Consider the following 27065-nt stretch of genomic DNA (forward strand, 5'->3'; position numbering starts at 1 on the left):
ATTCCTCATCACCACCATCGTTGGCCTCCTCATTGGAAGAAACCCTAGCTTGCCCCATGCTCATCGTGTCAAAATTGTTAGGATATGAAATAAATAAACACATTACCTCATGATTAAGGTTGTGCAGATGGTTAAGGTTGGATTATGGTGCAAGTGAGATTTTATGGAGAATGCAAGTAGGAGACTTAATTAATCATGACTAATTAATTAATCAAATAGGATTAGTATGTGTAAATGAATTGGGTTGAATATGAACTAAGGGTTAGATGTTAAGTCAAGGATTAGGTTGGGTTTAAAGTTAGTAGCCATGTTCTCTAATTGATGAAATAAGAATTGTTTAATCTAAAGGAAATTTTGACAATTAAATTAAATAGATTATACATTTATTCGATTTAATAGAATATTAGAGATTTTATTCATCATCTAACTATGGGTTGTCAGGGTTATGTATAAAAATCATGGTATGTCAAAAAGTGGCAATGGAAATAATAATATTTTCTATGGTGCCGAACATGTTAAAATGCACTTTAATTTTTTGAAGAGATGAGAGAAAATTTGAATTTTATTTGGTAATAAAAAAACTAATAAGATATCTATTTACATATCAGATATTCATTTACAAATCAAATATCCATTTGCAAATTAAATATCTGTTATATAATCAGATGCCCATTTAAAAACCAAATTTCTATTTTCAAATCAAATATACAATTTGAAAAAATAAAATAAAAACTCGTTTTAGTAAATTGGGCATAACTTTTGCATTTCTTATTGAAATTTTAATTTTTAACCAGCATTGGAAAGATAATTAAGAGACCTTATACTATATAATTAAAAAAATATTATCATTTAGTCAATTTAAATTAAGGCTACTCTTAAACATCACACACTAAAAATTATGTTTGGAAAAAGTAAGTTAACTTAAACTATTTAATACTTTTACTCTAGAACCAGTTAGAACCAGTTACTATGTGATGTTTTTCAAGACTAAATTACTATTTCACTTTGGATAAAAGAAATACAAATCTGTACAAATTGTGTGCCACGTGGTGTGGAAATTTTCTCTACAAGGCAATAAGACAAGCATTGGATCACTTCACTTCATTGTAAAAGCCCTGATAATGCTTGTCGATTTATTTTGCATGATAAACAATTAACTATTACCTATCTTCAACTCATGAGTTGAGCTGTCTTCTGTGAAGCCCATTTTGATCTTTTATATTAATGGCACAAAGTAAACTCTCACACGTATTGCTTTCCGTAGTTTGACTCGATTTTCCAAGGTTCATGCGTGGGGATCGAATATAAAATCAAGAGAATCAAGAGCTATAGTACAATGTAGTTCCTGCCGAGTAAAAGAAGTAAGGAAGGAGAAGTAATGATTGTTTTACAAGATAGAAACATCAATTTAACTATGTTACATAAGTGTTTCTCAATGTTTAAATAGTTATGGTTAAAACTTCCAATCAACTAAAGACACAGATATTTGGAGAAAGGAATAAAAGAAATAGTCATAGAAGATAACTATTGCAGATTTTTAATGACATTAAGAGATCTAAAGTATTATAAAATTTCATTTACTAAATATTGAGCCAACCTATCTGTCCAATTCTAGGCCAAGTCAAGTTCTAGCTATTAGATATTCTAAAACAAACACTAGTACCATCAAACCTTACTAAAAGGAAAACAAATAATTCCACAAAAGGCTTGGGTAAGGTAAAAAGGCATTTTCCACAAAATAATTTCATAGAAGACATATGCTCTTCTATTACATGTTATGTAGAACAACATTCACAAACTATCCTATATAATTTTACAAAATATAAGATGCTTTTAGGTTCTTCAAGGGAATTGTGATGTACAAGAATACATATTAGTTGATACAATGAAATATGAAATACTAGATTTCATATTAAAAACTGCAATGTTACTTCCAACAATCAAATTTTTTAAAATGTAACCATGAATTTCAACTAAACCTCTATTGAACCCCCCCACCCTCGCACAATTTTAAAAAAAAAATGGTAACCCAAACTAGTTAAATCCATGTGATGAAAATCAAGTTGAATTTTTTTTGTGAATGTTCTTCTGATAAATTAAACAAGCTCCAAAATTCTCAGCATATATACCAAAAAAAAAATCCAACAAGAAACCAAATACATATATTAATCCCCATAGCTAAAAAAAGCATAAAAACATTGTTGCCAATGAATTGTTTTCTATAAACCCTCTAGTTAGATATTCATGCATAGCCGAGCAACTAATCTCTTGTGAATTGTTTTTTGGTCCTAAGTCTAGGTGTTGATTCTAGGGCCTAGATATCTTTTTAAAAAATTTTAACTAAAATATTTTTGAGAAAAAGTTGAAAAGTAAAATGAATTCAACATCCCACATGACCGTGTAAATTGAAATGGATTACATATTAGTAAGTTTTGTTGGTTTCATAGTGAAGGATAAAACATTTACTCCAAATATCAATCTAAAAACAAATTGAAAAAATTATCTAGTTGAGATGATGATTAACAAGTGCAATGCGGACCAAGTAACCAATTAAGTATCCAAAAAGGAGTAAATAAGCTTTAAAAGTGTAAAAATAAACATTCACACCTAGGTGCAAAGCCATAGACACAACTTACTTGGGAGTTCTCAAAATGCAGGAAGAAATCCTCCATGGCTCATGACATAGTTTGGTTTCAGCTTGACCAAAATCTACTATGTAGTTAGTGGATACTTAATGGATACATAATAACCATTTTTTTTTTCTCATTGAGAATGTCTCATCTATGGATCTAGAAATTCCAACCTCCATAGCTTTTTCTTCTCTCTTTCTATGATAGGAGTTTACATGCAAGTGATTCTTAGGAGTTGTGGAATTGATCTTCCATCAACTTCAACATGCTATCAAAGCTCTAGATCTTCATGCCCCTATTCTATTTATGAGAAGTTTATCTTGGCTTTTATATCTATGCCCTTTTTTAGAGGTTTTCAGGATGTAGAGTTATATTGTATTGAATTTGAGGAGTCACCTATTTTCAATGCACTTTGAGCCCAAATGGTCATCACTATTGAGCTCAAAGGACCCAAAACCTCCTATTTTCATATAAAATTTTTCCAATTTGGACATAGTTAGAATTTGAGGCAAAAGAAAAATTACTCCCAACTTGGACACATTTCTTGAGGTGGTGATTTTTTGATTTTTAGTGCAACAATCAAGTCTTTTTAGCACAAAAATCAAGATTTTTTGGTACCAAAATTGAGATTTTTTGGCACACAAATTAAGATTTTTTGTGCAAAAGTAGTACACTTCCTAAGTCAATTTATGATATTGTTGGCACACTTTCCAAGGCATTCTAGCACATGTCCCAAGGAAGTGACTTTTTTGTGCTTCCAACACTTTTTTGACCTACCCATGGTTTTTTGGTTTTAACTTGCTCATCCAAAATCCATTTTTCATAAGCGAAATATCGCAGGAAAGAAAGTTTCAAGCCCATTCCAATAGTTTAGGTTATTTTTAGTTTTAGTGCTTTATTGATTTTTTTTTGTCTATCAAATCCAAGAGTTCTATTTTGCACTCTGGAGGAATATCTTGAGACATTCTATTTTCCAAATTCTGCTCCAGGCACAACCCATGCAGTTTTTTTACTTTTTTTGCATTCTAGTGGATATCTTGGTTGTTTTAGGTCCGGAGATCAATCTTGTTGCTTCAGATGATTTTTCATGGGTTTTACTATCTCTTGTATCAGCCTTATGTCCCTTTGATCTATTTTGGCATTCTTTTGTAGCATTTTTGTAATGCCCCGCCAAGGGATCCAAAAGAATTAACCTAAAGTTTTACTAGGTTTGCTAAACATTTTTTTTTAAAAAGTAATAAAGATAGATCATTCACATTAAACACATAGTAGTGGAAGAAATAACATGTAATTATCAACAAACATACATAACAGGTTACATTCCTTAAGGATCCCAAGACGTGGAGTCACATTTAAATTTAATTAATTCTAAGTCTAACAACTACCACATCCACATGAAAGAATAATAAGAAAGTCCAATGTCCATTTAATATACATTTGTTCTGAATGCCTCTTGGCAAATTAATTCGGAATGCTCAATCATCCACTGTACATGTCACAGGGTATGAAAGGCTAAAAGAATATACATATGAAGAAATATAAAATACAACATCCTCCTCGGATCCATGATACAAGTACAATAAAATAAATGAAACTAATAACATACATGATACATCTATCAATCATAAAGATATAACATCATAAAACATAACTAACTAAATGTATGGTTCCTCCCAACCGTTAATAGCATCATTAGACCATCGTGGGCCCTAGCCATCTCCCATGCATAACATCCCAAGCTATCGAAGAGATCATCGGTACTATAGTAATAAGGATGTCACACCTAAAACATGCTACAACATATGCATAAAGAAATCTAACATACTAATCATCAATATAAGGAAATACACTAGTAAATAACATCACCTAATCATGATAGAAAAGCATACCAAGAAGCTCCAGCCATGGTAGCAACAGACAGATCTCAAATGGTAAGAGTGAAAAAGCACTACCACCCGACTGCGTGGAACCTAAATGGTCCACTCCCACCGCGCTGAGGAGATAGTCTCAAGTCCCAAATAGGATATTAAATCACATAACACAAGTACTCTCTAAGTCTAGGAAATCCTAAAAGTATACTAACTCAAGGCTCCAACACATAGATCAACATCTAGACCCAGAGGCACAACACAAACACGTAGGAATCTACTATGCAAGTGGGAAAGTGTCATCGCAAAATTCATGTAGAAGTTACTCGAGAAATCTCTTAGGAATCTCGGGTCCCTAGTGATCCTTGCGGCCACTAGTATCCTCTCATATTGACAAGGCATACTATGGAATGCAAGGTCGTAACCAAGCGTTCTCTCTACTCCATCCTAATCTATACTAGCACTCAAGGCATGGGAGAGAACATAAAATTAATCTTGTTAGGTTCATTTTACTCTCATTTAGTGTAAATGTTATCACTTATTAAAACAACTTACAATGAGTTACCCTGGCAGCCACTTAGGGCCCCGGCCCCCATTGCAAGCCACTTCTCGACATTACACATAGATAACCTACCCTAGGCTCATGAAATCGCAAATCACAAAATCACCTCAGCCCTATACAAGCGACTGGAAAGCATCAAAAGATAAGCCACAATAATCACATCAGTTCTCCACAAGAAACTGGAAAGCATCAAATCATAATCATAATAATCACATCAGTTCTCCATGAGCAACTGAAAAGCATCAAATGATAAATCACAATATCCATCGGTTCTCCAACAAGCAATAGGAAAGTATCCCACAATATCCATTGGTTCTCAATGAACAACCATAAAACATCCCAAAATAATACTGATCAAAGACTCCAAAATGGTCAAGTCAAACATGTCACAACATGACATCATCAAGAACAAATCATCCAAAACATCTCAGTCCTCTCAAAGCAACTGGAAGGTAAATCAAATATAACTGATCGATGACTCAAAAATGGTTAAGTCAGGTATCTCATATACATACACCTTAGCTTCTCACAAGAAGATTGGAATGCAATAACAAACAATAAATACAAACATGTCATAGAGCATAGCATCACATTACCAAGGTCGGGTATAAAAGATCGAGATCAACATTAGCATGACATCACAAACACATAACCCCCGAGCCTCTGGTAAACATCCTATAACTGGTCAACATCTAATCAACCCCAAAAGACCCAAAACATAGATAGCATAAACAAACAGTATAGAGAAACAGAATAGTCTTATAGTTTGGGTTTCAAAACACGCAATTGAGTTAAACATTAGAATTTCAGTTTTCATTTTCAAGGTATGTTTCAAGTAAAGGATTTCCGATAACCCTACAGGTTGATCCATTCACTAGAATTATCCTCCCATCATGTTTTAAATCAATTTTTCTACAAATAATCAAAGAATAATTATTTACTTAACTTATTAAAATAATAACTATTGATTATTTTCTTTTATAAAAAATTCCAATCTAATCTAAATCATTAATATAATTCTACAATTTTATTAAACAATATCCATTATTAATTAACTTTAATTAAACTAATTTTAATTTAATTAATTAATAATTATTGATCTAAATACTTATATTAATATCCTCATTAATTACCAATTTATTAATATTTAACCAAAAAAACTATTAATAAATTAATAATTACAAAAACTATATTAAAATACATTAATATTTAAATTTAACAAATAATAATAAAATCTATTAATAAATACTATTAAATAATATTATTATTAATAAAGTATTATAAATTAATAATACATTTAATATAAAATCTATTAATTAACATTATTTAATAATAATAAATTTATTTACAAATCCTATTAATGAAAAATTTATCTAATTATAATAACTTTACATTATATAACTTTAGTCCATTACGTATATAATATATTTTAAAAGAAACTTTAAATATTAAACCCCTACGTATTTAAAAAGAGCATTTCAAAACTTACCATAAACATAAAAAAGGAACCTTTATAAAACATATGCGATTTAATAAAATCGTAGGCCATCAGCTTATTGACTTAGCCGTGCGGCCACTTAAACTTGCAGGTACAATCGCAGGTACCTGTGATTTATGCCAGTCACCGACCCAAACAAAAAGGTGAATGCGTGTACATTCTAATTTAATTAATTTTATTTATTTATTTATTTATTAACATTTGTTTGTTTAATAAAATTAAGTTTTATTTTTATTTTTAAAACCCATATTAATTATGGTTAAGGATTTTTTTTTAAAAAAAATCTATCTCTTCAAATTTTATAAATATATATTATTTTAAATAAAATTTTGACCAAAGCAATCCCTCTTTTATATTTTTTTTATATATTAATTTTATAATAAATTTTTTAAACAATTCCCTTTCTTTAAAAAAAAACATTAAAATTTAAATAGATATATACATTTTCTTTATTTTTTTAATTTTTTAAATGATTGAAATTTTAATCTAATAGGAAGAATAAATTGAACCATTCGAATATTCAATACAGGATTTTCATTTCTAAATCAAACTCTTTCAAATATTAAATTGCTTAATTCCTTTTAATTCCACCCAAAAATCGATTTAATTCTAATTTCTTTCAATTGTTGAACGAAGTTTCCTAAATAGTTTTTCAACCTAGATTTACAGATGAAATTGATTAGCGAAAGATTCAGAACGAAGGGTGGCAAGATTCACACAACAAGATTTGAGAAAATGACTTTCTTACAAGCACGAAGTAGACATAACATATTGAATTTCATAAATCATTTAGTGGTCAAAACACAGGACCCTACTTGAGCCTGATGCTAACACGCAACCAACTGAGAATTGTGAGAAGATTCACTTCCAAAATTCGTGTCCAAATTTTGTTCCCAAAATTCCCTATACAAAAATTCATGTCTAAAATTTGTCTCCCCAAAATATGTGTCCAAAATCTGTGGTCCTTCAAAAATGAACCCCAAAGTTGTGATAAGGAGTTTTCTACTCAAATCAGGGCACTAATTGTGCGTTCACCCGAGAGGACTCCTTGCTCACAAGACTCAAACTCTAAATTAACTTTTATTAATCTTTGCTTTATCTTTTCATGCACGTTAAATGAATTATTAAATAACTTTATTTAATTTTTCACTTGACTTCTATTGTTAATTAATTTATTACTTTTAATCCCATGTGCACTTTATGAAATTAAAATAACATTATTGTTTTCACTTATTTTATCTTTTTAATTAATTTCTTTTATTTTCAACTCATGCACGCATCATGCAATCTAGAATCTTTTAATAATTTAGTATCTTTTTTCACTTTTAATCTATTTTAGAAACTAAATTGATAAAATATTTATCAACTCAAATAATAATATTTAGCATTTATTTAAAAATGAACTCTAAATATATTATTATTAAATTAACTAAATATTATCACGTTCTAAATTTATCCTTGTAACTTTATCTTCAAATTTTATTCTCTTATTTAATTAATTTCTCAATTAATTAAATTAAATTAAATATTAAAGTGTCATAATAATTTCTTTTAATTAGACTTAATTAATAGAAAATACACCAAGGACTCATAAGACAATATACGAAAACTCATCATTGCAAAACACATACTAAATCAAACAAAATGGTTATAATCACGAATTAACATCATTCGACACATTCGGAGGGTACTGACTCAGATACTTGTCCTGATTTTCAATTAGGACAAATGGCTTAAAGGTATGAGATTTGGACTTAAGAATTTATCTCCCCTCTCTTACCATTGAGATAATGCGATAGGGTATGCTCATCCTGACAATTCAGGGAAGTCGATACCCATTACCTACAACCTGCATAAAATCCATGCATGTACAGACACAATATTCTAAGCTAAACAGGCAATGGCAGGAAGTGGTGCATCATGTAGATCTCGACTAGCAGGTGACTATGACTCCCTTCCTTAACCACATCAAAAATGCCATACATAAAGAAAATAAACACGCACACCATACACATGCAAGTATGGGGTAAGTATCCATAAGAAAACACATGTGATAATAATAAACCATCAATATCTGAAAACATTGTATAATCATCATGCATATATGAAATATAGAGTAAAAATCAACTGAATCTAAGATAATATCTGATAATCTTAAAACAATGCTTCTAATCATAGGCATAAAACTAACCTAAAAGAGTTCGGTATTGATAATGGAAATGCGAACTAGGGGCAGGCACTACAATTTTTGCAAATGCATTGAGATAAAGTGCCACTCTATTGGATTTTGGGATCTTGCACATCTTTATAAATTTTTTTGTACTCACACTACATTATAAAGTTCCTTTGGTGGTTTCATGTTGGCCATATTCATCATCTTCCTTTGTCAAGTGAGTCTTCCTTCCACGACATTAGCCTCACTATGTGTTAATGACACATGCCATTATAGGTGTTTATACTTCTTTTGCACTCGTGATGTTTTTGGTTCTTCTTTCTGTAGGAGATATTGCATTCAATTTCAATGTTCATGTATTACCTCTTAGCATTATAGGGGGGTTATGTTGGCTCTATTGTTTGCTTGGTTCAATGGAGTGAGCTATGTATTTAGTATTTGATCTTATGTACTAGGTGATTGTAGTGCCTTGATACCTATGCATTTGAGTGAGATAGATCATTTACCATATAGACATTCTTTCATTCCTATTTTTGGAGGCCATGTAGATACCTTCCATCTTTGATTGATCATCTCTTCAAACTTAGTCTTCTCTACCTGTTCATGTTCTATAGAATGGAGGTTCTTCGGATCAACAGTTTGGTAGTGTTTGTAACTTCATACTTCAGTGGTGTTTTTCATGGTCATCTTTTGTTCCTATCTTTTAGAACATTCTTTCCATCTTTTTCTAGAGTAGGATTTTTTCCATGTAGTTTTCTCTATTTCTCCTCTTTTCAGAGATTTGGTTGTGTTTGGGTACCTCATCAAGTTTTGTTGCCAGGAACCAAATTTACTTTTAGTAATAGTTTCTAGGTTTTTAGCTACTTACTAAGTTTATCTTAAGGGGGTGTTAGACTAATAAAGTATTTACTTATTAATTAAATCATATTGGTTTAATTATTAAGTCACTTATTAACTCTATTTCACTTAAGCTAAACTTTAGGCATCTAATAACTAATTCTTTTATTAATTATTATGATGCAATCTAGGTTAGACCTTTTTAAGATTTCAATCTCCTTTATAAGGATGATCTCTCTTTGTAATTATTACATTCATTCACTTTTTATAATAGCAATTTCTCCTTTTTCTCATCAAGAATGTCTCATCTATGGATTTGAGAATTCCAACCTCTAGAGCATTTCCTTCTCTCTTTTTGTGATAGGTGTTTGCATGTTGGCGACTCTTAGGAGCTATGTGGTTGATCTTTCATCAACTTCAACAGATGAAGCCACCCCTACAATATGTCTATTGTCTTTGAGCCTTTTTATCAGCACAAGATTGGTTAAATGTGTGGTCACCTAGAATGAAATCATATCCTATAGTCTATATAGTTCTCCACTAGCCACTATTCTAAAAATTGTTAGGAAAGCTACTTGCTGAAAACACCTTCCAAATACCAATTTACGAGGGAAATATTAAAAACGTAAATCTACTGTAGAACATTGAGATGCATAGGAAAAATGAGAATATTGAAAAACAATATTCACACAAGATAAACACCTAAGAACATATTTAATGTGGGAAACCCTTTTGAGAAGAACCCACCACCCAAAAACCCTCAAGAAACTTTGTATATTAAGCAATTTACATACAATAAAATTTAGTTTTTGGACAGGTGGACAGGCTTAGATTGCCTTTACAATCAATCTAACTTTCATAGCTTATTCATTCATAATGAATTTTGCAGACATTTATACACTCTGCAATTCATTATGGATTCTAGTGCATTAACTGTCACAAAACAATTTGGTTATTGGCAACCTTGGAACTCATCCATCCAATGGTCAATCATCCATTCGATTGTTACTTCTTCAGGTATCAAATGTCTCAAGTCACTTAGACGCCTCCAGTCACTCAAACACCTTTAGTGATGGTCACTCAGACACCTTTGGTCAGGTGGATGCCTTTGGTGACACAAACACCTTCAGGTCATGCGGATGCCTTGAGTCACACGAATGCCTTTGGTTATGCAACTTCAGTCACACAAATGTCTTTGGTGATGCGAACACCTTCAATCATGTAGATGCCTTCTGTCACATGCCTTCTATCATGTAGATGCCTTTGGTGGCATGGATGCCTTTAGTCACATGGATGCCTTCAGTCATGCGGACGCCTTTTGCTTGGACACCTTCGACATCAGGTCAGTCCCTTCGGCATACCAAATTCACTGCACACCTAAATGCCAAGTTTTCCTTTCGATCTAGACACTATAGTGATTCCTAGGAATAAGTTAGTTTATGTCTTTCTACAGCCTTGTTTTATGCACCTTCTCTTACCTTGTGAATAGTATTTTCTCTTTGAAAATATATTATCAGCCAATTAGATTATTGAAAAATATTTGCTATAAATTTTATGGTGAAATTATAGACAACTTGATTCAACATTAGCATAAAATAGATCCCTTAACAAAGCCGAGTGGTGATTGATCTATTTGAATATGGATAAATCACTATTTAGCTCAAAGCCTTGGCAATAGTTACCGCCATATACAGGAACTAATACAAGCTTGTAGTTGTGTTAATTAGGGATTTACCAGCATCTGAGGAACACACGAACTTCTGGCCCGATCTTTAATCAGTAAAGTCAAAGTCCTCTTAGAACATGGTTATCCTCCATCCAAAATGCATCGTTGACTAAATTTGTTTCAAAAAAACACACCGTAGATTTTAGCATTAATTTTGAAGAGTTGAGTCCTCGAAAGGGCAGGCTGTGTGCGGGCAGAGCCACATGTCGATGCATTCGGGATAAAATGCGTGGCTGCACTTTGGAAACAACCGCACCATCTCGTCGTCCGCGAAATCGCTCAAACAGACGGTGCATTCCGATCCCGCTGCCTGCGATTTGAGCTCCTTCACATGACCGTAGCTGAACACCGGGAAGCTCTCGATGACCGTCCGCTAGCTTCCAGGCGTTTGCCATTATTATTGGTGATCTGTCGTCTGAAACTTCTACTAATCGTGCGGCAGCAGATGAGGAGCGCTAGAAATCCAATGAAAATAAAGCTGAGCATCCCGAAGACGACGACAATTACGTAGGAACCCAAACTGACATCGAAGCTGTAGCCCGATGCAGTGTAAGTCCCGTCTTTATCTGATAAACTCAATGTCAGAGCAGAAGTCCGATCAATATTTTCATCGTCTGTAGCAAAATCATGCATTTTCTCTTGAAAAATTCCAACGGTCTTCATCGAGAAGAAATGTTGATCAAGCCAGATTCCTATCGAAGACGCAAAAACAAGATTTGACTATACAGCCGACAACCTCTGCCCAAGTTCACTGTTTTTATAACATTTAGAATTAAATTAAAACCTGAAAACAACTGTTGCGTGAATTTGAATTTTTTTGGATGGTTTTCTTGCTGCGTTGAAATAATAGACGGGCCCCATAGAATATTTGAATTTGCTGTTCCATGTTGTCATCAAATGTTTTTTTAAACTATTCAATGCCCATTGCAAAGCATATATTTGAATTACCTCAACAATGACTTACATATATTATTTTCCCACTTTGAAATTTGATTTGATTTTGGGAGATGGAATATAATGAGAGCTCTCCTACCAGCTAATAACCAATTGTATCATTATTGAAAATGTAAATAATTTAAAAACTAATATTTAAAGTTTAAATCCCAATTTGAAAGGTACCTATGTCTATTGGATTCTCTTGTGGGCTCAACTTTTAGAAAAACAAATGTTTTCAAACTATTGACCTTGAAAACAACTCATTACCACTTAATTGAATTTCAAATTGAAAATGCAAGGCGAGAAAGCATTGAGGTCTAGTTTTGGATCTCTACAAATTGACCACAATAAGCCTGAAGCCTCTATTACTACCTTCACAAGCTGATCAAAACATGTAGTGAGACCTTGGTAATTGGAAAACCCATAGATTTGTATAGTAATAATCACCCTACAATATGGTTTTGCTCGACAAAGCATGAGGCAACAAATTTTGATCATCAAAGCCCCATATTACATTATCTGTGCAACCGATCATGCCAAAACACAACAAAGAGCCACCATACATGCTTCATGAGAAATTATCAAATTTACTTTTGGAAGCCACCACTAAAGGAAACTATTTATTTGGATGGAATGAGGGTGTATGCAAGAATGATCTACCAAGACTTTCATATTTGCAAGTTATTAACCATCAGACTCGACCATTCTAAAATTGTTATAAATATGTAGATGATAATCATTGTGAAATCAATTTGGTTTGGACTCAAAAAAAAATATCACACGATTTATGGGGATTTGGTTGAACCATTTTCAAATCCTTCTTTCAATATAGCCCCAAACACTTTGATCTTTATTAATGATTTTCACAAGTACACTTCCGTTTATTTTCTCAAGCAAAGATTGAAATCTTTGACTCGTTCTAAGGCTTCAAAGTATCTGTAGAGTAACAATATGGGGAAACCTATTAGGTTTTTGTATATGATTAATGAGGGAATATGTTAACAAAAGTTATTAGTAATAACTTTATAGGACATTAATTTGTAATATATAGATCCATACCATCCATTTCCCTCTAAAATCCTATAAATTGGAGCCTCTATTGCATTCATTCATCATTTAGATTGGAGCCTCCTTCATTGCATTCATTCATAATTTGATTATTTTTACTATATCATTTTGTTTCTAAATCTCATAGTTATTTTTATATGATATCTTTATATTATTAGTTATGTTAGTTACTTTGTATATTCATAGAATAACTATAGTTTATCTCATCTTAAAATCCATCAGACTGCATGCATATTTCTTAGTTTCATCTTAGATCATTCATCAATCCACAAGAAATAATCTTGGATATCCCATATTGGTGTGCTAAGAAATGAATTCTATGTAGGAATTAAAGAGAGAAAGTCCAATGGTGATTGATGCCTAAATTTAGCTCTATCAAAGCTATGAGGTAATTTAGTACTTCTAGATTCATTGTTTTCCATTCATTTTGCATTGCTATTTGTTCCATTTTCCCTTATACAAATATATCAAAGAGTTTAACTATAAAATAGATAAAATCTTGAATACCCCATAGAAAACTCCTAGGGGCTTCACAACACCTATCTAGAAAGAAAATTTGTTGAATGACCTAGAAAAAAATTGAATCTTGTATACCTTATGCTATTCCTAGGACTCATGATTTCCTAGTAAAAATATTTTTTTTATACATCATTTGATTGGTTGGATACAACTATATAAAATAATATTATGTACCGCATTTTTTTTGACAACATTTTTATGTTATGTCAAAACTTCTACCAAAGAAAAATAAAAATTTGGTTGACTAAATATTTTATTATTACCATCACCATCATCAATAGTAACCCTTATCTAACCAAGAGTCAAGCACCTATTTTTTACTACCTAAGTCAACTTCCATTCTATTTATTGAATATTATTCCTAACATAAAATGGGGACAATTAATTTACTCATATATGTTGATTAGTGTTGTATTAAACCCTATAAAACTCTAGAAATACCATAGTGATTTTCTATACTAATATTCATACTGACTCAAGTCACTTTATCGTAAGAAATGAAACTAACTAGAAGAAAAAATAAACACAAGATTGTAATTTTAAGATTCTATGTGATGTTAGGCTACAAATCCACCCCATGGTTCCTAATAAGAGGCAAGAGAGTGTCAAGAAATATACAATTTGGTCAAAGATTCCTAACTAATTTTGTATGCATTATTCAATGCTCTAAAAATTCAATGTACCCAATGTATAAGCACTTGACACTCATGGATAACCATAGTGGTCCCAATTTTCTTTAAACCAGTTTTAATTGTAAAACATTCTTTAATATTTAAACATCATTTATAATCAACTAAAAATATCAAATGCATTCACTCAATGAATTCAACTGACCATTTACTAACTAAATAATGGTCCCTAATGTGCCCCACATTAAACACATTTGAAAGTTCAATCAAGCCCCATATCTTATTCAATTACATAATATAAAATATAAATACATACTTAAAAACAATATCTATTAATATAGCAATACACTTCTACTTAAAAAACTAATATCCAAAATATTAAAAACCTTTTAAATTTAAATTAAGTTTTCTTACCAATTCTATTATACATACTATTCAAATATAGACATATTTATCTAAATTCGATTAAAATTATTTTATTATATGAAATAAATTAATGGATGAGAGACAAACTAATTTATAAAAATATTAATAAATAAATAAAGTTGTCATGTCACCTTGGTTGTCTTCCTCAGTCTAGCACACTCCTATGCACCTTCCTCGTTGTCTTCTTCTTCTTCTTGGGCTTGTAGTGTTATTAAATTTCTTTAGGTTTTCCTTGGCCTCTTTAAATCTTTACTACATTTTCTAGGACCGCTATTTGTTTTGGTTGGCTTCTATCCAAGGTTGTTCAACCCATTCTTTTGTTTCTCGATAGATCTCTTTTCCTCTTATGTTTTGTTTTTCCTTTTGGTTTTTTTTCTTATGGTGTATCTATTTCATCACTTCTTCTTGTGTCCCCTTCTTATCTTTCTCTCTTTTCTATCATTCTGCAATTTTTTGTTTTGGTGCATTTTTTTCTTTTGTTGTATTTTTATTTTTACTTTCTAGCCCATTTAGCTTCTTGTTATTTTTCATTCATTTTTACATGTATATGTATGCATATAGTCACACACACACACACATACATATGTCTGTGTGTTTAAGTATATGAATATGTGTGTACACATGCACACACATATGAATGTACATATATACACATAGAAACATATATACATTCTATATATATATAATTTAAATTTTATTATGTGTACTTATTATATGTGTGTGTGTACTTTATTTAGAACTCATATATAAATATGTACGAGTTTAAAATATAGTATCCACTCATTTAGAGGCTTGTGACTTTGTATGGATTTACTTTTGTATTCATTTGCTAGTTATTTATTGTTTAGTCATTAATGTATTTTGATATTCATGTAGCATTGTTTCCTTCATATGGGTCAGTTTTTGTTTTTGTTTTGTTTTGTTTTGTTTTGTTTTTTTCTTTCTTTGGAGCTTTTTGTACTTATAAGTTATTGTATCCTATAAGCTTGGCTTTTTAGTCATTATTTTTCTTGTTCAATTTTCAACTTAGTTTTCCTTATCTTTCTTGTGTTCCCTCGATTATTTTTTTCTCCTTTATTTTATAATTTTTTCTTTCTCTTCCTCATTTTGTGTGCTTACCTTCCCTCCCTCTTTTATCCTCATGAGTGAGGCTTAGTCTGCATATTTTACCATTATCTTCTTTCATTCTCTCATCTTAATGATGGATCATAGTGTGTGTTCTAGAATGCTGATGCTAAAAATAATATACATAATCATATATTAAAAAAAATCATGTATTTCAAAAGGGATAAGTTAAAATTTGATAAAATTAATGTATAAAGCGATCTTACCAATTCTTACCAGTTATGTTCTCTAGTTAATGAAACTTTTTAAATCATGAATAAGAGCCATGACAATGAAGTCCTCATGATATCATAATCCATAACATTTCATATGGAGAAAAATAATAAAATCTTTGTGACATCTTCCATTATTATGAGCTTTTACATGGTAGCACCCAATGATGTGTGATTGCTTTGCACTTGTATTATATTTTCAACAACCATTTTGACATTATATAAGTTGATTATAAGCGTACATTATATTGATGTAGTTGATGACCGTTTTGAATGTAACAGCCAAAATGTAGCATTAAAACTAATCACTATTAATCAATTTAACAATGTTGTATTCATTATAAATTTCAATATAAGGACTCCATATGTATTAGGGACAGTTTAGTTTTTTTAGAATTCAACCATAGTTTACTTCGTATTATTACAAGCAAGATTCACGGGTCTTTCTTTAGCTTTTACCTATTGCCTAAATTTCACATCCCAAGACAATAGGATTGGATAGATAGATTCATCAAGGAAGAGGGTGGTCTAGTCTAGAAAAATGGGTTTAAAGTGAATTTAAAGGTTATGGTTTCTTCCAATTTGGACTCGATCAACATTTAGAATGATGAGGAGCCTCTTTAACCCTTTTTTATTCCAATAGAGTAATATAGGCTTACTTATGTTGTATATTAATATACCTAAGCTATTAAAACATCATTCAGTGCAACAAAATGACAATAAAATTGATTAAGAAATAATCTCTGAGGTAAGGAATGACTACATTTTATTAGTTGTATTTTTGAAGATTTAGATGTATATTGTATATTTTAATTTTATGAAAATGCTTGTATCACTTTACTTTTCATTTCTATGTCCTTTTTGTATTAATGTTTCATAGTTTTTCAAAGCTTTATCCTTAACATAAGTGCAAGATGCAGTGCTTAGATAATATATAGATTTTGATCAGAGGAAGAAAAAGAAGGGAAGGATGAGGAACAACCTAGAAGAAAGGTGGAAATATGTAACTTGGTAATAAAATATTACTATCCAAATGTATCTATAAACTTTAAGATGTATCAAGGCTCAATTTGCTTATCTATCAAAAAATAACGTTGTATTCATTATATTTTTATTTTAACTAATCAATAATTATAGTAAATTTGATATATTTTAGGTGATGCATGGACATTTTAGTTATTTTAAAGAGCCTCATTATTATTCAAGAAATTATATTAGTTTGGAATTTATGCTACAAAAACTTGTTTTCATGTAAACTAGCTAATTTATAGTTGCAATTGTCAAGCATGCATTTGTCATGACTCACCTTTAGTACTTATTTATTTTAGGATCTTGTGACATACTATTGTGACTTAGTCTTTATCATTTGAATTTGAGTCAATATGCTTAAGTCACTTTGCTTAGACTCATTGGCTCACATTTTGATGTTAGTTATCTAATATGTTTGACTATATGACACTAACATTGTTTAATGTTTGTCATTCACCATGATCATTTTCTTATAGCTTAGAGATGTTTAACTATGTATAATGATGACACAATCGTCTTGATATGATGAAATGATTTAATGAAGCATATTTTCATGATTGTGATGGTGACTTACATATGATGTTGAGAAAATAGATATGTGGTGTAATTATTTATGGATTTTGATATTAATGTGGATATTGACTTTGTGTTTTAGTTGGAGGGTTTTTATGTTTGTACAAGGTTGAAGGGGATTATGTGGTAGGGGTAGAGGAGGCTAGCTCCTCAAATGGGTTGGATATCTAGATCATTTGGTTCACACACACACACACCCACACACACACACACCATATGCATTATGGTATGTATATGAATTTTGTCTCTAACCTTACTCTTAGATAATAATGTGCACGATTTAAATTAAAGATGATCACTTATTATATATAAAATGATAAAAATCTAAGTAGTAGAGAGGTGAACTTTGTTTATATCTAAAGAAAAGTACATAGTAACGAAATTAACCCTAGAGATTATCATATTGATATTGGTAAATAAATATATAAACTATTAGAAATAAATTTTACACGGAATTAAAAAAAGGATGCTTTATCAAAACCTATAAAAAATTTGCTACAAGAAGATAGTGGGTTATTTTTAAAGAAGGGTCAAATAGATTTTGTATAGGGGACCCGACTCCAAATCCATTTACAAAATAAGAGTTAAATTTTATTAGAAAAAATATTGCTAGAACAACAACCAACACCACCAAACAACTAGAAACAAAAAAAAAAAAAAGCCAACAGACAGAGACAAGAACCAACACCAAAAACAAAAAGTCAAACTATGCACCTAAACACAAAAAATCCAAAAAACTAAAGGAAAAAACAAACAAACCAACATTATGTTGGATCCAGTGCCATCTCCTCCTTTTCCTTAATCTTCTTGGAAGGCGCTTTGAAATTCTCTTAAATTAGTTCATCAGTCTTGGCCTTCAACTTCTTAGTAAAAAAATGGTTCTCTTCTTACTTGGTATCTCTTCCATGCCCTTTGCCTCATCCAAGTCCAAAACCATATTGTTGTTTGCCTGCATATCTACATTTCCAGTAATTTAGTTCATATTTTCCATTGAGATGTCCAACAATTTTTTGTAATTGTTGATCAGAGTGGAAGTTTTTCTTTCAAAATTCCCTATCATGTCCACTAGTCCTTGTATCTTTTCCTCCACATTATTAACAACATTAAACCAATCCCTACCTCCCCATTAAACTTGTGTCAATTTCCTCCATTTTTATATTGAGGGCTCTATAATTAATATTGAGTTTTTTTAATGGAGTTGAAAGTCCATTGCTCCATTTTGAAAGTGTACAAGATAGTGGATTGTTAAGAAGAGATGAAATGAGTCTTAAGACATGACATGCTAGCTCATTCAAAAACTTGACAAATAAGAAAATGAAGCATCTTTGTAGAACTTAAGGGCTTGGAGGTGAAACAATCTCTTATTTTTTTGGGGAAAATTAGGTAATTATTAGACATTAATAGTAGAAAAAGTATTCACACTATAAAAACAAATGTTTTACTTTGTTGGAATGATTGGAACTAGGTAGCACGAAGCAATCATAAATTGGGAAGGAGATTTTCTTTGCAAAATGGTCAATAGATGGATTTTTTTCACTACCTTTTAGGTTCATTTATAACTTCTATTTTATTTTTTGAACCTTCATTGTAATGTTGTAAAATTGAATGATGTAATCTCCCTATCTTAGAGATTTTTTTTTTACTTAAATGTTACAAGTCTTCGCCCTTGAAATAGACATCAAAGTTGAGTAATTTTTTTTCTTTTTAGCTCCATGTTGAACTTTTCTTTGGCATTGAAATTGACTTTCTATAATTCTAGATCAGTACATCCTTTCCTATCTTATTAGGTTGGTCTTATGACAATTCTTTCTCAAATATTTGTTAGAAAAATTGTGCATTTAACTAATACACAAAATTAGGAAAAATATCTAAAGTTAACTTCAAGGGTTCATCCTTACTTGTATAGGTGGAAATGACAATAGTTTTTTTTTATAGGTGGAGATGAAAATAGAGTTATTAATGCAAAGTTAAATCATTTAAATTTTGGAAGCATGATCAAGCCCTTTAACTTGGTTTAATAGTGCCACTATGTCCCTAAAATGAATTTGCATATGCTCTCTAGTTAGAGGTGTGGGTAACCTCGAACCATCCCTTTGTGGCCTAACAAGGGAATTCTTTCCAATATTTTTTTTTATAAATATTTTTATTTTATGAGTTGGGTCAAGGCTAAAGAAATGTTGAACTCTGAGTACACCTCTTTTTTCAGGGATCTTAAGGCCATAGTTATAGTATCTTTTTTCATAGGTAATAACACTCATCCATTGACTTTTCTTATGCGTCTATCTTTATATTCATACCTATTGGTACACTCTTAGACTAATTTTGGGTAAACTAGAGATGAGGGAAAAGCTATATCTTCAACTATCCCACTTTTCACAATGAAGCTCAAGATGGAACCCTCCTCAAGATTTCTTTCTCTAGCCATGAAATCTTCGAGATCAATTAGAAACCACACAGTTACTCAATGTTCGGGGTGGGGAGGGGGGAGGGAGGTTACCTATAAGATTAGATATATTCTAAAAAATCTAGAATATAATTCTCATTTTCTCTCAAAGAACGAATAATTAATATAATATAACAATCATGTGCAGTTTTATAGAAATAAAATAGAAACACCTGATGACACTCAACTCTATAACTGAACTATCCTGCACCTCCTCCATTGAAACTTCAACTACCCCATTACTTTGAGTTCCTTCTATAAGAATTCTATAAGAAGATTTGTAATTGACAACTAAATTCCTTACTTGCTCTAATAAATAACATGAAATATTATCATTACAATGCATGAATTATATTGACATTTGTATATGCAAGCTTATCAAATTATGAATTCTTTTTCTCTACATGTGATAGCTATAGAGTTCAACTTTTGAATATAATAGCTAGAATATTCCACTCTATCAATTACATTGAATATAACTTTTCTTTTATATCTCCCCTTTGTAGTTTTGATGAACATTTTGAACTATATGAACCATTTCAATGGGTTCAATGTGCTCAAGAGGTTCAAGGAATCTTGTCATTTTCATCAATTAGCATATACATGACCAAACACTATAAGACAAAAAGGGTTATTGAATAGTTAAACATGGTCAGAAACACTTAAACAACATGAACACCCTAAACTCTTTGAACAAGTTCAAAGGGTTCAAGCATTTCATCACTTGAAAGCTCTAGAATACAATAATTCCACAAATGAAATGAAAGACTTAGTTGTTAGGAATTGAATCGTTTGAACTATTTGAAGTAGCTCGATCAATTCAATTCATAGACAAATTATTATTCTCCAATTTCACACACACACACACACACACACACACACACACACACACACATATACATAGAGGATAGATGTATGCATATACACAAAAACATACTCCCATATAGTCTATTTGAAATATTCAAGACTAGATAAGTTACTGAGAGGGGAGGGGTTAATCAGTAAGTTCAAAAATTTTCTTTAAATTCACCACAAATCCATCTATACTACTACATACATTAGTACTGAAAGATAAAATATTCATCACACAAAAGAACACAATGTTTTGGTGACCTAGAGCCCTTCCAAATAGAAAGTAAAACTAGGGTGGGGATGGTACCCACAAAACTTCAATACTATAGCACAAAGTTGGCCTATTAAGGCTTACATTGACCACTTCTGGCAATCTTCCCTGTTAGGAGCACAAAGGACTGCTAGGTCCACCTTGTTAGAGGATTTACAAACATACAATGAAGTATGCACTTGGTTAAGAGATTTATACAAAGACTATTAAGTCTACCTTGTTAAAGGATTTAGAAATGGATTCACCTATTAAGATGAAGCAGTGGGTCTACTTACAACTGATTGCTGATAAGATCCTTTATGCACTGATCACCTTATGTGATAGATATAACATTTTTTCTTTTGTATTGACCTTGCTGCATTCCTTAAACTGTGGCTAATAATCCTTCACATGCACTTCTCAAAAAATACTTCATAGTACTTCAACACAATTATATCTTACAATGCATCTTACATATATACCTTTCCAATTTACAAAATTGCAAGGTCAACCAAAATACAAGTGAACAACACATTACAAAGTTGGCCCAATAGTAAATAACTTGGGTTCACTGAGCTGACTTGGTGACCTTTTGATATTCTGTGTCCACTATATTATACGGCATCGGCATGCACTCGGTAGAAGTGAAGGCTCGGTCCATACTGATCACTTGATGTAGTTCTGAACTCGGTTACCACTGGTGACTTGGTAGATGTAGTGTCACTCAGTAGAAACTGCATGTTGAGTTTACCTTGCTTCACTTGTTAAACACTACTTCTTTGAATGCTCGGTTTACACTGAATTTTCATGACACAAACTTATTGCTTGGTAGACACTGTGAAGCTTGGTGAGTGTAGGAAACTAAGTGCTGAACTCGGTAGCTATACAGATATAGATAAGTGTTGTCACTGATGGCAATAATAACTTAATGCCAACAATAGTCTTGTTGTATTCTATTACATTGTAATTGTATTCTACAATATTTTCTCTTGCATTCCTCTGATACTATTTAACTTCTTTAATATTTGCAATTTTCTTGTGGAGGTTGAATTTTTGTGGTTGTTTTAGCTTGTATCATTTAGATTAACACTTTTATTTCAGTTTGTTCGTACTATATATTTTAGGTTATCCATGTCTTCACACTCTAACAATTGAAAAATATCCATATTTGTTATATGAAGACATGAAAAAGGATTTTTCCTTATTCTTTGTACTTTCTATCTTGATTTAATTTTAATGTTCTATATCAATTTACTATAAGGACCATGTATAGAATCATTTTTCATTTGAATTTGAGCAATATTTTATTCTAGTAATTTTTGAATAGCTATATATAACCATGAATGATCACCTTTACTTTAAAAAATCATGATCTTTAGCTAATTGAAAAAACCATATTAAACTAGATCACCAAACTCCTAAACTCTATTATTTTAGTGAAGTTACATATTTATAGTTTAAAATTTATTTATAAAGTGATATAAAGGTCTGAGACAAAAATCATTTCTTCAAAAGGAAAAACATTCAAAAGAAGAATTTTCAATAGGACCGAAGTAAAAAATAAAGCCCTCAAAAAATATTGTAGACACATAAAATCACGTCTTTCCAAATTTATTAAATTATATGAGTCTATTCATCTTCCTAAATCTTATGATTGATTAAATATATTTTAATTAATTACTTCCAAGAATACTAATATAATTCATTTTAAATAATTATGTATATTGTATCTCCTTTAGCAAAAGTTCAATTAATTTGAATTAGATTAATTAGATTTCCACAAGCTTTCAAATTTCTGGATTTGATTGTGCATATTTTTTTTACATCAACGTTTCGGATCCGAAATGTTGATGTAAAAAAACTATGCACAATCAAATCTAGAAATTTGAAAGCATTAATTTGAATTAATTGAATCAATCCTACCCAATTATTTTAGAATTGAACTAATCCTACCTAAATAAACTAACTTATAGCCTAACCACCTCCACTTTTACTAATTCCACTCTGAACATGTTTTGAACTTCCATTTCTTAAATCTTCCTAAATAGCCACCTTAATTCATCCATTTTTGTCTCCTACTAGCCATTTGATTCAATTGATCATTTGTTAAGTAAACAATAGTACCCAATGTACCCCACAATATACACATTTAAAGATTCTAAAACCCCACAACTCACTCATTCACAAAATATTAAAATAAATGCGTACCCAACAATAATATCTATTAAAATAATAATATATTTTACTTAAATAACTAAAGGGCCACAAGATCCAAAATATTAACAACCTTTTAATTTTAAATAAATTGTTCTCACCAGTTCTATTATACACACTACTTATATATATAATTTGAATTTGAATTTAACAATAATTTTTATTATAATGAAATAAATCAGTGAATGAGACAGAAAACTAATTTATTCAAATATTAATAAATAACTAAAGTGAGGCTCTTAAACCAATTCCATTATGCATTATGCTTGAATATAGATATAGGTATATGATTCTTGCCAATTGACATTTTTATTATATAAGAAAACCACTGGACGAAAGACAAAACTAAGTATGAAGAATATTAATAAATAAATAAGGGAACATTTAGTAATTCCTCTTAAGCGTGAGATTTCCCGGTGGGCAAATGCTGACGAGTTGTTCGTCTAGTGAGGAGGGGTGAGGAATGTATTGACAGCTTTGTAATGCACACGTATCCTCCAAAGTCTTCGCTTGGCATGGTATTTGGGGGAGGGAGTAGCTGGGGCGAGAACTGCTAGTAAAATTGTGTGCCCAAAAGGAAAGTCAAAAGGCCGATGTCTCTCCCTTACCTGGGCGATTGCGTTTCATCTTTTAAGTAATACCTCCTCATGATCTCCTTGGAGACAATGTGAAAGCCTAAATACCAAGCTGATCTCTAAGTCTATATCGCACACAAGAGGTTTCTGTCAAGATGGTGAAATTCGCTGCATTGTTCTCTGGCGAAAGAAATATGGTGCCCTTTATATCACCATTAAAAGTAGTGATTTTGGCCACTGGCAACGACACGAACATCTCCGACAGTGGCTGCTGCAATTCAAATAAGGCAATCAGTCCTTCCCTACCATTCGTCATCCTTGTGCTGTTCTGCTTCTTCATGTTCATCTGCGTTTTCTCCTCCCTCTCCCGCCGCTGAGGCAGGAACTGGGAAAGGACACGAGAGCGCGGAAGAGGTCATAATATCATGGAGGTCCTCAACTGGCGAGCCGCCCGGGGCCTAGACCGCGCAGTCATCGAGAGTTTTCCCGTATTCAGCTACAGTCTGGTGAAGGGACTTAAAGCACCGGCAAAGTGTTCCGATTGCGCGGTTTGTCTGACAGACTTCCAGGAAGACGAGATGCTGCGGTTGCTTCCTCAGTGCAGCCACGCCTTCCATCCGGAGTGTATTGACAGCTGGCTCTTCTCAAACACGTCATGCCCGGTTTGTCGCACGAGCCTCCTGCTTGCCGACGACTCCGTTTTCAGCCCCACCGACTTCGGTTTACTCGACCCGCAGCGGCCTCCCGAGGAGGTCACGGTGGTTATTGACAACAGAGGTGAAGTTAGCCTCCTTCGAGATGTTTCCAACAGCGCCGGAGCAACGAACGGAGATCCCAGTAAGTCGTCGGTAAGGGAGGACCAGCCGACGAAGTGGTACATCGCCACGGCCAAGGGTTTGACTCCTGGTTTGCACAGAAAATGCAGTTTGGTGGGTGACGTATCAAGATCGGAGAGATGGGGGCGCATCTCTATGAATCCGGCCTCGGTTTTCAGGACTTTTTCTGAGCGCATTTCGAGTCGAGCTATCCGTCAAGGTGGGGTTGAGCATGAATGGACAGCTTAAAAATCATCCACTAAGGTTTGTTTCTTATTGAAAAAATGTTAAATAATTAAAGTTGACTTATTTTTCTAAATTTAAATTATTTTTTAGTGTGTTGTTTATAGGTGGGCACATGAGAGAAGGGTTATTTGAAGAGGACTTTTAATTCGTTGATTGCAAAAGAAGATGAAACGATGCACTCGCAAGTTGATTGGTGTCATATAAACGTGATGATCAAGCCAGACGTTGCGGTGGTGAATAGACAAAAAGCGTTTGTCGGTGTCAGACCTATTCAACCTATTTTGGTTCAAATCATCTTGCATTGCTTCCAACTGTAGACCTCTGAGCTGCTCATGTACCACTATCCCTCTGCTAGTAAAGCACTTACATATTCAACATTGCTATCTAGAAGGCATAATAGACCACATCATGGGAAGAAAAAGTTTAAAGAACATTTAGAAATTATGTTTGGTCAGTTCTTAAGTTAATGAAACCTTCTAAATCTTGTATTCAAGTCAAGACAATGAAGTCTCTATTTGTATCCTCATCATCTCATAACCCATAAACTTTCATAGAGAATCTGTGTCGACTTTCGTTATTGTAGGCTTTCACCTGCCAACAAGTAAAAGAAGTGTAATTACTTTGCAATTGTTTTGTATTTTCAAAATCCCTTTTGACATCAGCGCAATTAATTACTAGTGTTCATTATATTGATGTAGTTGTTGACCATTGTGAATGCAACACTTACCATTAATATTAATCAATTTAATAATGTTGTATTTGTTATATTTTTATTTTTTATTAAATAATAATTATTCTAAATGATATATTTTAGGTGTTGCATAGACATTGCAGTTATTTTTTAGAGCCTCATTATAATTCAAGAAGGCTAATGTATTTCTGTCAGCAATATGAAATTAATCTTGTCTAAAAATCAACAAAAAAATCATTTGAAAAATTGTCATACTTTTTGAAAAATTAATTTAAGGGACTCAATCATTTTGTGGACTAAAAATGAGAAAACTCTCAAGGACTCAAGCATTCTCACTAATGAAGAAGAGAGAGATGTAAAACTTTTCCTTATGTTTTCTACTCATGAAGCCATATTAGTTTGGGACATATGCTACAAATAAAATATAATTTTTTTTCATGTAATCTAGTTTATTTGTAGTTGCAAGTGTCAAGCATGCATTTTCACAATTCAACCTTTGGTAGTCCATTATTTTAATTTCTGTGACATTTGACTATTGTTGACTTAGTCTTTATGGTTCAACTTCGAGTCAATATGCTTTAGTTGCTTTGTTCAAACTCCTTAATCAATATTTTGATGTTAAAGTTATCTTATTAGTTTGACTATATGATACTAACATTGGTTAATGTTTATCATTCACCATGACCATTTTCTTATAGCTTAGAGTTGTTCAACTATGTCTAATGATGACATATTAACTTGATATGATGAAATTATTTTATGAAGCATATCTTCATGATTGTGATGTTGAATTACACATGACGTTGAGAAATTAGATATGTGATGTGATTGTTTATGAATTTTGACATTAATATGGATATTGAATTTGTGTTTTGGTTGGTGAGTGTCCAAGTTTGTGTAGGGTCGAAGGCATAGTGTGGCTGAGGTAGATGAGGTTGGCTCCTTGGAAAGGTTGCATACAGATCATCTAGTTCACACACACACACACCATAGACATTCTATGCATTATGGTGTATACAACTTTGGTCTCTAAAATTACTCTTAAATGGAAATTTGGATGATTTAAATTAAGGATTATTACTTCTAACATACAAAATGTTAGCAATCTAAGTACTAAAGAAGTGCAATTTGTTTATATCCAATGTGGTGTAGGAGCACCCAAAGCAAG

The 27065-nt window shown here is 31.8% G+C and overlaps 1 protein-coding gene across 1 annotated transcript; it reads left to right on the forward strand.

Annotated features, from left to right (window-relative positions):
* The first annotated feature begins 24570 nt into the window (after nt 1-24570).
* LOC149542130 (E3 ubiquitin-protein ligase ATL15-like) lies at nt 24571-25209 on the forward strand. The gene has a single exon (XM_089795693.1). The coding sequence runs from the start codon at nt 24571-24573 to the stop codon at nt 25207-25209; it is 639 nt and encodes a 212-aa protein (XP_089651819.1).
* Nucleotides 25210-27065: the final 1856 nt, after the last annotated feature.

The sequence above is a fragment of the Cupressus sempervirens genome, chromosome 8, assembly GCF_028749045.1.
Source record: "Cupressus sempervirens isolate cs-2001-9-10 chromosome 8, ASM2874904v1, whole genome shotgun sequence".
Taxonomy (NCBI): Eukaryota; Viridiplantae; Streptophyta; class Pinopsida; order Cupressales; family Cupressaceae; genus Cupressus; species Cupressus sempervirens.

Bases quoted from the DNA above. Each gene is read 5' to 3' on its own strand.
- LOC149542130 (XM_089795693.1), top strand. From the start codon at position 24,571: ATGGAGGTCCTCAACTGGCGAGCCGCCCGGGGCCTAGACCGCGCAGTC.